This window comes from Coregonus lavaretus (assembly GCF_964263955.1).
Source record: "Coregonus lavaretus genome assembly, chromosome: 33".
NCBI lineage: Eukaryota > Metazoa > Chordata > Actinopteri > Salmoniformes > Salmonidae > Coregonus > Coregonus lavaretus.
In genome coordinates this window covers 12398084-12410302 of record NC_140020.1, presented here as the reverse complement: position 1 = coordinate 12410302, position 12219 = coordinate 12398084, and the positions used below count along the sequence as shown (strand labels likewise).

General features: G+C 45.8%; 1 protein-coding gene across 1 annotated transcript in view; it reads right to left on the bottom strand.

Annotated features, from left to right (window-relative positions):
* LOC311108598 (cyclin-dependent kinase 19-like) overlaps window positions 1-12219 on the bottom strand; it is an 88648-nt gene that overhangs the window by 36471 nt on the left and 39958 nt on the right. The window contains exons 3-4 of the mRNA XM_084151256.1: window positions 3875-3985; window positions 3503-3643 (exon numbers count right to left, since the gene is read on the bottom strand). Coding sequence (XP_084007382.1) covers window positions 3503-3643; window positions 3875-3985 — 252 coding nt within the window. The remainder of the gene's footprint in view (window positions 1-3502; window positions 3644-3874; window positions 3986-12219) is intronic.

The following is a 12219-nucleotide window of genomic DNA, read 5'->3' as shown; positions in this document are numbered from 1 at the left end:
TAGCAGCTGGGTCCGGGTGGAACGAGCGGGTCCTCATCGACCACTTCCGGTGCCATCTACGGGAGGACGTCCGAAGGGAGCTAGCCTGCCGGGACACCATGTTGTCCTTCACTCAACTGGTGGACATGGCCATCCGGTTGGACAACCTGCTGGCGGCCAGAGGACGTCCTGGAGGGGGCCTGCCCGTTCCACCCCCCCAACCCGGATCACGAGCTGATGGAGCGGCGATCCGGGAGAGCGGAGGACGACAGCACCAGTGTCACTCTGGTGGGATGAGAGGACATTTCACTGCACGCTGTCGTCAGCATTCTTTTGGGTCTGGAGGCGGCAGGCAGGGCACTCTCACGTCACCCCAGGTATCGAACACCCACACTCGTTCAGAGCCCTCTGCTGCGCACAGTACCCTACCCATCCACTTTCCTGATTACATTGTAGCTCCCCAGTGTAAGGCGCTGGTCGATTCAGGAGAAGCTGGGAACTTTATGGAGAGGTCATTTTCACATAGTCTAGGCATTATATTGGTTCCCCTATCCATTCCACTCCCCATCAGAGCACTTGACAGTCGACCATTAAGGTCCGGGTTCGTTAGGGAGGTTACAGCACCAGTCACTATGGTTACGCACGAGACTCATCGAGTGCAAGTCACTTTTTTTTATTATTGAGTCTCCTGATTTCCCTGTTGTGTTAGGTCTTCCCTGGTTAGCACTCCACAACCCCACCTTTTCATGGCCACAGAGGGTTTTCACGGAGTGGTCGCGAGAGTGTCAGGGTAGGTGTCTAGGTGTTTCCGTTGGTGCAACCACGATGGAAACCACGACGCTGTGCGTCGTCAGAAGGCCAACGCTGACCGCCACTGCAGTGATGTCCCGGTTTTTGTACCGGGTGATCGGGTCTGGCTCTCGACCCGGAATCTGCCCCTTCGCCTGTCCTGCCGGAAGCTGAGTTTGAAAGGGCCGTTCAAAGTGGGGGGGGGGGGGGCACTGTATGACTTCCTCCGATGCTGCCTCCTCTCCTGGTTCGGGCAGGCTTCGGCGTTTGTCGTCACCGGCCTTCTAGCCACTGCCGCTCCTCATCTCATCATTCCATTTGTTTTGTCTTGTTTATTACACACACCTGGTTCATATCCCCTCATCAGTACCTGTATAAGTGTTCCCTCTGCCCCCTTGTCTTTGTGTGTGATTGTTTATTGTGAGGATAGTGAAGCTCGGTTGAGCTCCTTGTATTTTGTATCGCCGGGTTATTTCCCTGTGTGCCTTCTTGGTTCAGGCGCACTGGACTGTTTTGACGCTTTACTGCGTAACTCTGTATTCCGGAATAAATCCTGTTATTCTGTGATTTACCCTCCTGCGCATTACTCCTTCAAATCACCCATCACAGCATGCTTATAGAGAAGGACATTCAACAAGCACAGCACTTACACAAATGACTGATGATTGGCTAAGAGAAATTGATGATAAAAAAGATTGTGGGGGCTGTTTTGTTAGACTTCAGTGCAGCTTTTGACATTATCGATCACAGTCTGCTGCTGGAATAAACGTATGTGTTATGGCTTTACTCCACCTGCTATATTGTGGATACAGAGTTACCTGTCTAATAGAACACAGAGGGTGTTCTTTTAATGGAAGCCTCTCCAAAAAAAAGTATATCTTTACTAACGACATGCCACTGGCTTTGTGTAAAGCCAGAGTGTCTATGTATGCGGATGACTCAACACTATACATGTCAGCTACTACAGCGACTGAAATGACTGCAACACTTAACAAAGAGTTGCAGTTAGTTTCAGAGTGGGTGGCAAGGAATAAGTTAGTCCTAAATATTTCAAAAACTAAAAGCATTTTATTTGGTACCAATCATTCACTAAAACCTAAACCTCAACTAAATCTTGTAATAAATAATGTGGAAATTGAGCAAGTTGAGGTGACTAAACTGCTTGGAGTAACCCTGGATTGTAAACTGTCATGGTCAAAACATATTGATACAACTGTAGCTAAGATGGGGAGAAGTATGTCCATAATAAAGCGCTGCTCTACCTTCTTAACAGCACTATCAACAAGGCAGGTCCTACAGGCCCTAGTTTTGTCACACCTGGACTACTGTTCAGTCATGTGGCCAGGTGCCACAAAAAACTTAGGAAAATTGCAATTGGCTCAGAACAGGGCAGCACGGCTGGCCCTTGGATGTACACAGAGAGCTAATATTACTAATATGCATGTCGATCTCTCCTGGCTCAAAGTGGAGGAGAGATTGACTTCATCACTACTTGTGTTGACATGTTGGGTGCACCGAGCTGTCTGTTTGAGCTATTGGCGCACAAAATTAGATTTAAAAAAAACTAAACAAAAAAAGATTTAAAAAAACACCTTATGGAACAGCGGAGACTGTGAAGCAATACAAACATAGGCGCAGACACATGCATACACACACACACAATAACATACGCACTATACACACACGTACACATGGATTTTTGTACTGTAGATATGTGGTAGTGGTGGAGTAGGGGCATGAGGGCACACAGTGTGTTGTGAAATCTGTGAATGTATTGTAATGTTTTTAAAATTGTATGAACCGCCTTAATTTTGCTAGACCCAAGGAAGAGTAGCTGCTGCCTTGGGGATCCATAATAAATACAAAAATACAAATACAAATACATATAAAATTGTGAGAATCGTGAGAATCACAATAAATATCGTATTGGCACCTAAGTATCGTGATAATATTGTATCGTGAGGTCCCTGGAAATTCCCAGCCCAATGTGTTGTGCCACTGTAATATAGCCCATATCATGGAAAGACCAAGTTGCACCATAATCAGTTGAGTTTCGGACAATCAGAAGACAAAAAAAAAGCTTCTCAAGCAAAATAAAAGCTTCTTTCTCAAAGAAACTGCAGAAAGAGATGAGAGAGAGAGGTCCGGTGTTGAGAGGGGCCGTGAGGAGAGGAGGTTTCCACAGCCAGATAAGAGAATGTGCGAGAAAGAGAGAGAACAACCCTGTGACCTCGTTCCAACTGGGCCCAGGGCTGACCTTCCGCTACAATGAGCCCAGCAGAGTCAGGTGAACAGTCCGGCTTTCCAGGAAAACACTGTGGGAAAAGTGTGGGGGAGAAAGTCTCACAGGGGTACTAGAGTACAGGCTGGGTGGTGGCGGTGGTGAGGGTAGGGGGGCAGAATTGACAACATTCACCAAGCCAAGACACTTTGCTCCACAGCCAAGGGCCTTAGAATCATAATAATAAACTGTACAAGGATATAACAGCACCTGTGCCAGACAACACAGGATTCAGTTAGCTGGCAAGAGGGTTGCTTTAATGATCCTTTTTGCAGTGAACACCACTCGTTGCTGCTTCTAGATATGCAAACAAGTGACTTATTTGCATGCACCCTGTTGGTTAAAAGCAGTTCAGATCAGTGACCAATAGGAAAAGGACAGATCAGTGGATGAGGTGTCAGTGAGCATGTGTAGCAACATTGTAAAGGGACACTGAAACTACAATCGACTCACCAGATCCCTGTGAAGCACCCAGTTGGCATGAAGGTAATGGATCCCGTCCAGAATCTGATACAGGAGAGACTTGACCATGCCTCTCGGCAGCTGCATAGGCTTCTTATTGGCCTTGGAGGCACGGTGGAACTTGATGATGTGCTTAAAGGAGACCAGAGGGAGTGGCATTGAGAAACTGATCAAGCAAGGGACTCAAACAGCTAGTTTCCACAACATACATACATACCAGTACATCATGTAACATACTCGGTTCTTTACAGACAGGAAAACGTCAAGAACAAAGATGAAACAACTAAAAGAGCAGGTTGATGAAACATCCAAACAAAAACCAAAGACTGGTCTTCTGACTGGCAGTTGTGATGAAACACTTACCCAGAGGTCATGCTCAGCATAGTCAAAGAGGAGCCACACCTTTCTGTCACTGTGAGACAGGAACACTTTCTGCAGGGCGATCACGTTGGGGTGTTTCAGTTCTCGTAACAGCTGCAACACACAGCAAGAGCTTCCATGAATCTCCAATAGCAAAAACACCTCTTTCAATGCACATTATTAACACCTTCTGAATTATTGCACTGGGACAAGAGTCATTCAGTTTATTTCCTGAATTCAGACACGAACTTGGAAAAAATGACACTCCATTAAGTATAACAGGTTTTGTACATGCTGTACTGGAGGCTATATGCCGAACATCTCTCATGTCTTATCCTCACATTAACATATCAGATAAAGACAGGCAGCACATGGGAAATGAAACAAAAAGGAAGAGTGGAATTGTTTCCTCTAGGGATGGGCATTTGAAATAATTTGACTATTTGAATAATATCATGAGGCATCAGGATAGTCTAAATTCTATGTTTTGTTTTTGTTTTAAAATACCACTATTAATTTGACCAATCAGAACGACGCAAATGTCCATGCCGGAGGTAAACAGCCAACATGTTGCTTTTCTCCGGTAGTTTGGCTAACAGCAACAACAGCTAAAGAGAAGTCTGTTTTTCACCATGATATAACTGATTCTGTTACAAAAACATTTTCTGGTGAGAGTTTTGCATTGATCTATGTCAGGTATTGTGGAAACTCCGTTAGGTGAGCACCAGTAATTGTTATTTCAAGTGGGGGAAATAATATACTGATGTCAGGGCAGCCTTTGATGGCTAAATGTGCAGCAGTAGCTCAACGCACCGTTATAAGAACTGCAGGTACATTAAAAAATGAGTTGTTTTATTAAATTAAGAATTTCAAATGTCATGATATATCCTTGTAGGTAAAAATGTCACAAGGATAATTTAATTTAGACAAAGCTTTTTCATTGTTACAATAGGCCTCCAAAAATAAACACTCACTCAAGTAATCGAATATTAACCTCCATTCGGATCTCTAGATATTTGATTAACCATGCCCATCCTTAGTTTCCTCACAACTCATGAGGGATTTCCACACTACTCTAATCAGATGAAGTGGGAACTCATGTTGTTGTTGTTGTTATGAACACTCCAACCCTCTGCACCAGTAGACAGATGGACTATCAGGCTGTGCAGCCAGCCCAGCCCAGCTGTGTGTCCATGGATTTATTACATAAGAGGGATGGTCCCACGTGCGCTGAATGCTTTAGCTTGCCACTGAAACATTGTGTGTCTTACTAATGGGCCCAAAGCAGATGTTCCAGCACCCCTGTGGCAGGCAACACACAGCCCCTGCACAACCGAGGCTGAGAGACACGCCACTTCAGTCTGCCTTCACTCTACTGTATTAACATCAAGACATTCTATTCCTGCACACTAGGATAGACATCATACTGCTACACAATCAGCCGTTTATCTTCCCGTTATCCTCTCCCAGATTGTTTTGTCAGCGGAGGCACAACTGAATCCATAATCAATCGAGGCCTTTAGATAGACTACGATCTCAATAGGGGGGTTGTGTGTGTGTGTGTGTGTGGCTTTGTAGGGAAAGAGCTGAAACGAGCCGTAATGAATTATTCACCCATAGTGTCACCTGACCTGAAATCCCATGGAACAAAACCTCTCTGTGAGTGTCCCTCCCTGCAATCCTGACGACACCTTCCACTAAACATGTAGCCAGGGCGTTGGCTCGAGCTAGGGCACGGTTGGCTGGAATTTCAGAGTGTCCGCCGACACGTTACAGCCAGGGGGGAGTGGCTCTCTGCATTGACAGTGTACTATATCACATGCACACACACAGCCTGTCTCCCCCCTCGGCTCTACCCGCAAGGCGGGCTAGTACTGTAGTAGTAAGCTTGAAAAGTGAGGTGGAGGGGCAGAGACAGAGCAGGGGGAATAATGCTGTGATTGTATATGCCACAAGTTTGATTTGGGCTTTGGATGGGGGAAATGAGGAGGGAGTTATTGAGGTTAGTGTTTAATCACAAGCTAATCCCTAGGCTATGACACGGCATTGTGCTAATGAGCCCTGGGCTTACAGGCATACTACAGGCAGACCCACGGCTCTGTGACGCTGGCCACACTGACTGGACTCACAGAGCCACAAGAACTAGCCACCCGCACCAGACCAATTCTGGTATAACTGCTTTCTCGTAGTACTCCGCAACGGTCGGCGTTCAACAGTATGCACTCTTTATAATCAGCTAAACTAACAAACAGGGATCCCGTGCAGTCACATGACTTCTACAAAAGGTCTAGAGGTAATTTCGTTATGGTGAATGCAAAGATGCACATTGTATTTATCCAGGGGGAAAGGCAGACTATGTAGCTCAGTTGGTAGAGCATTGTGCTTGCAACACCAGGATAGTGGGTTTGATTCCTGTGACCACCCATACGTAAAATGTATGCATGCATGACTGTTATGTGAATTATTTAACAAACTATTTTAGTGTCTCTGTGCGTCTCCCAAAAGGTTGTAAGTCTTTTGGGATTTAAGTAACGGCCAGAGTCCCGGTCTGCATAGTCAGAGATATTTATTCATTGAGAATTCTGCCATCACAATTTCAGAGTCCATCTTTTATACTCATACGTCATACAAAAATAAATCCCTTCCCTCTGTAGGCGGGCTGTAGTTTTCCACTCTAAAACTGCTCTACTGACCTTCAGTTCACACACACACACACATATACACACATGCATACACACATACATACACACACACACTCACATATCCTACTCCCTGCTTTACTCAGTTATTGCCGTTCTCACAATATTCTGCACCATGTTTTCATAACAGTTTCTCCCCTCCCTAAATTGGGAAGCCTCTTTATCTTAGTTTCTCAGTTGTCTTTGTTGTCTGGCCTAACTCTTACTCACATTGCTAAATAGTGGCTCAATGCCATAGCCTTTACTGGTCCTACACTCACACATTTCTAACACATTATACACAGTTTCAGGGTGTAATAATTAGTCATTAATTAATCTATCAATGACTAAGTCGCTTTGGATAAAAGCGTCCGCTAAATTGCATATATTATTATTATCATTATTATTATTATTATTATATTATACTGTACAGTACAGTACTGAAAATAACAGTGCTGTTTTTTCAGCTTAGCATTTCAGTATAATACTCTTTCCACATTGACCCATGATCAAAAAGCTTATTGCAGTAAATCCATCACAGGGGATTGGACCTTTGTAGAATCACTCCACTCTCAAGTGAATTTGAGAGCAGAGAACAGGAGCAAAGCCAGTGTAGTGCAACAGACAGCGTGTCGTCAGGACAGCCTCTGTCTGTCAGTGCCAATGTTCCTTTACAGCGGGCATCACCTCAGTCAAACCTCACTGCCGTAATCAGATGCCCTTAATCCACACTCCCTCTCTGGTCCACAGGAAGCAAGATGGCAGCCGTCCCAGGGGACATATTTACTGGACTGAGTAAAGAAAAACTCTGACTCAGCCTCTTTATGGGGTCAAGATGAGGTCATATCTATATCGATTCTTGTTTTCTGCTACACATAATACACAGTGTCAATTAACGACTGCAACAATTACCGTCAAAAGGTCACGATTTATGGACTATCAATCTGCTAGATCCATAAAACATAAAAGTATTGTGTAATCAATATTTTGTGAAAGTGCTATACATGTATACATTTCCTGTTTCAAACCTACCTATCAAACATGTTTGTCTATCAAAATCAGAAACAGCCAGGTATGATAAAGAAATACATTTAAAAAGCAAAGAACCCTCATTGTGAATGTGTGGCAAGAATATAAGAACAGTTCAGTTGTCCATGGCCTGTTCTGGGAAAAATGGGTCATGTTTTTCAACAGCTTCACAGGAAAAGCTCTGGCTGGATGTGGGCCAAATGTTGGCACAGCTTCTGTTGCCAGGACAGCCAATCCACCTTTAAAGAGGCCACACAGTACCTGGATTCATGAGGTCTCGGCTTTCAGTTCATTAACCACCACTGGCTCATATTTATCACCCCACATAACATTTGTAAACTTAAATAGCTTGCAATTCAGTCTTCTATGGGCATTTAAGCCTTGGCTGTCATTACCACATTATACATTGTCACATTTAGGGTTTTAGATCAATGTGGGTTTTGTATTACACTCAACGAGCACAAGTCAAAACAAGTCACAACCGTGGCTTGGCAAAAAGTCTGGGGATAAGAGAGTGAGAGGAACCACAAGAAAACAGCGTCTCCCTGAGTTGGGCCTGGAGAGAGCTGTGTCTGCAAAATGGGAGCCCTATTCCCTATATAGTGAAAGAAAAATGACCAGAGCCCTATGGGTGCCATTTGGGATGCAGCTAAGAACTGACTAATGAGCTGGCTTCCTTCATGCGGCTACAGCGCACTGGGTCGATAAATCCAGAGCAGGCAGGCTGCTGCTGTGTGTTTTGGACCGAGAACCACTACAGGTCCAAGTGAAACACTACGGCTCTGTGTGTGGAGATGTGCATGCCAAGCTTTTCCCTGAGACAGAACAAAGGCAAGACAAGCATTCTTCTCTCTCTGCTCAGCAGCCGCCAGACATTTACTCTTGTTATTCCGTGTTGCCCAGAACATGCTGACTCTGTTAGAAGCGGTGTAGTTGAGTAACCATGGTCTGTGGCTCGTGGAAGATTAGTCTAACTACTAGCAGCATATTCTCCAACAGAATGGATACCCACATGCAGGTCTTCTTAGGCACATAATAGAATTCCCCTGAAGAACGCATGTTATGGTTTATGTGTGCCATAAACTGAAGCAGAGCGAAATTCCATTTGAATCTCCTTTGCTTTTTATATCATCCTTAAGATAGCTTCTGCCTCTTTTTTTCCTTTATTAACATCTTATGCAACAGAATTCCAATTATACAACTGTCTCCCTTATCTATTTACAGTACTAAGGATCTTCCCCTGCATGGACATGTCACTAACCAGGTTTCCATCCAACCTTGTTATGCAAGTAAAGTATATGTCATGACAGGCCTGATGGAAACTTTACAAATGTCGACAAAATTAAATACGCTAGGCAAGATGGGATCTTTTTGTGACAGTAAAATGAATTATGCGAAAAATGTAGGTTTAAACGCTTTTATGCATAAATATTTATATAATAACCATCATATCGAAGTAAACTTGGAGTCACGCGATGACATGTTGTGTGGTCCTCCCACTATGACTCATCGGGAAAGCATACAGTTTATTAGGTTACAGATTAAATCAATTATAATGAACTTCAAAGGGTGGTGAAAGTGCAAGGTGATGAGCTTGATGCTCCTTTCCAATAAATATTGAGGGTCTTATTCTGGTGACATTATAATCGATGCTTGGCTGCTGTTTGACAAATAACAAATGAATTAAGTATTGGACCTGCCTCAGTTGATAGCGCTGTTTGCTAGAGCGCACATGCCAATCCCAGAGTGTGCACACTCGCTATATACAGTGAGGGAAAAAAGTATTTGATCCCCTGCTGATTTTGTACGTTTCCCCACTGTATGTTTCTTGTAGTTGGCCACCAGGTTTGCACACATCTCAGGAGGGATTTTGTCTCACTCCTCTTTGCAGATCTTCTCCAAGTCATTAAGATTTTGAGGCTGACGTTTGGCAACTCGAACCTTCAGTTCCCTCCACAGATTTTCTATGGGATTAAGGTCTGCAGACTGACTAGGCCACTCCAGGACCTTAATGTGCTTCTTCTTGAGCCACTCCTTTGTTGCCTTGGCCGTACGTTTTGGGTCATTGTCATGCTGGAATACCCATCCACAACCCATTTCCAATGCCCTGGCTGAGGGAAGGAGGTTCTCACCCAAGATTTGACGGTACAAGGCCCTGTCCATCGTCCCTTTGATGCGGTGAAGTTGTCCTGTCCCCTTAGCAGAAAAACACCCCCAAAGCATAATGTTTCCACCTCCATGTTTGACGGTGGGGATGGTGTTCTTGGGGTCTAGGCAGCATTCCTCCTCCTCCAAACACAGCGAGTTGAGTTGATGCCAAAGAGCTCGATTTTGGTCTCATCTGACCACAACACTTTCACCCAGTTCTCCTCTGAATCATTCAGATGTTCATTGGCAAACTTCAGACGGCCCACAAGGTTCCCCTGCTTTCTTGAGCAGGGGAACCTTGCGGGCGCTGCAGGATTTCAGTCCTTCACGGCATAGTGTGTTACCAATTGTTTTCTTGGTGACTATGGTCCCAGCTGCCTTGAGATCATTGACAAGATCCTCCCGTGTAGTTCTGGGCTGATTCCTCACCGTTCTCATGATCATTGCAACTCCACGAGGTGAGATCTTGCATGGAGCCCCAAGCCGAGGGAGATTGACAGTTCTTTTGTGTTTCTTCCATTTGCGAATAATCGCACCAACTGTTGTCACCTTCTCACCAAGCTGCTTGGCGATGGTCTTGTAGCCCATTCCAGCCTTGTGTAGGTCTACAATCTTGTCCCTGACATCCTTGGAGAGCTCTTTGGTCTTGGCCATGGTGGAGAGTTTGGAATCTGATTGATTGATTGCTTCTGTGGACAGGTGTCTTTTATACAGGTAACAAGCTGAGATTAGGAGCACTCCCTTTAAGAGTGTGCTCCTAATCTCAGCTCGTTACCTGTATAAAAGACACCTGGGAGCCAGAAATCTTTCTGAATGAAAGGGGGTCAAATACTTATTTCCCTCATTAAAATGCAAATCAATTTATAACATTTTTGACATGCGTTTTTCTGGATTTATTTGTTGTTATTCTGTCTCTCACTGTTCAAATAAACCTACCATTAAAATTATAGACTGATCATTTATTTGTCAGTGGGCGAACGTACAAAATCAGCAGGGGATCAAATACTTTTCTACCTCACTGTAACACAATTTATTTATTTTTGTGAGAAAACCATCAGCAGCCTCCCGAGTGGCGCAGCGGTCTAAGGCACTGCAGTGCTTGAGGTGTCACTACAGATCCGGGTTCGATCCCGGGCTGTGTCGCAGCTGGCCGCGACCGGGAGACCCATGAGGCGACGCAGAATTGGCCCAGCGTCGTCCGGATTAGGGGAGGGTTTGGCCGGACGGGATGTCCTTGTCCCATCGCGCTCTAGCGACTCCTGTGGCGGGCCCGGCGCATGCACACTGACACGGTCGCCAGTTGTACAGTGTTTCCTCCAACACATTGGTGTGGCTGGCTTCCGGGTTAAGCGAGCAGTGTGTCAAGAAGCAGTGCGGCTTGGCAGGGTTGTGTTTCGGAGGACGCATGGCTCTTGACCTTCGCCTCTCCCGAGTCCGTGCGGTAGTTGCAGCGATGGGACAAGACTGTAACTACCAATTGGGGTAAAAAATGTAATTAATAAATAAACATCAGCAGAGTTGAAAATACGATGGAAACTCATTAAACTTTTTTAATGTTTTATTCATGTCACGATCGTCATATGGAACAGACCAAGGCGCAGCGTGATGAACAAACATACTTTAATTAGTTAAAGTTTAAACACAATACAAAAACAAGAAACGACTCGTGACGTCCACGGTGACAATGACCGAACACGGAACAAAAACCCACAAACACAAAGGGAAAACAGACAGTTTAAATATGGCTCCCAATCAGAGACAACCAGCCAACAGCTGACATTCATTGCCTCTGATTGGGAGTCACTCAGGCAAACATAGAAATCAACAAACTAGAATTACCAACATAGAAATACACACATAGAATGAACACACCCTGGCTCAACATAATGAGTCCCAGAGCCAGGGTGTGACAGTACCCCCCCCTAAAGGCGCGGACTGCGACCGCGCCTCAACTAAACAAAACAGGGGAGGGCTGGGTGGGCATACCTCCTCGGCGGCGGTTCTGGCTCAGGCCTCGACCACCACCCTCCAATACACCCCCCATAGCGCCCCTGGTCCAGTCTGGCCCCGCCGGCTGGAGCCGAACTGGACTTAGCAGGAGCGGTTAGCTTCAGCTCCATAGTGGAGCAGTTGACCGGTACCTTACCAGGCACCGGTGACCCAGGCACGGGTTGTGCTGGACTGACGACGCGCACCCATGGCTTGGTGCATGGAGGAGGAACGGGCCTTACCAGGCTGACGACGCGCACCCCTGGCTTGGTGCGTTGAGGAGGGACGGGCCTTACCAGGCTGACGACTCGCACCCCTGGCTTGGTGCGTGGAGGAGGGACGGGCCTTACCAGGCTGACGACTCGCACCCCTGGCTTGGTGCGAGTGGCAGGAACAGGCCGGGCCGGGCTGGCGACGCGCACCGTAGACTTGGTGCGAGTGGCAGGAACAGGCCGGGCCGGGCTGGCGACGCGCACCGTAGACTTGGTGCGAGTGGCAGGAACA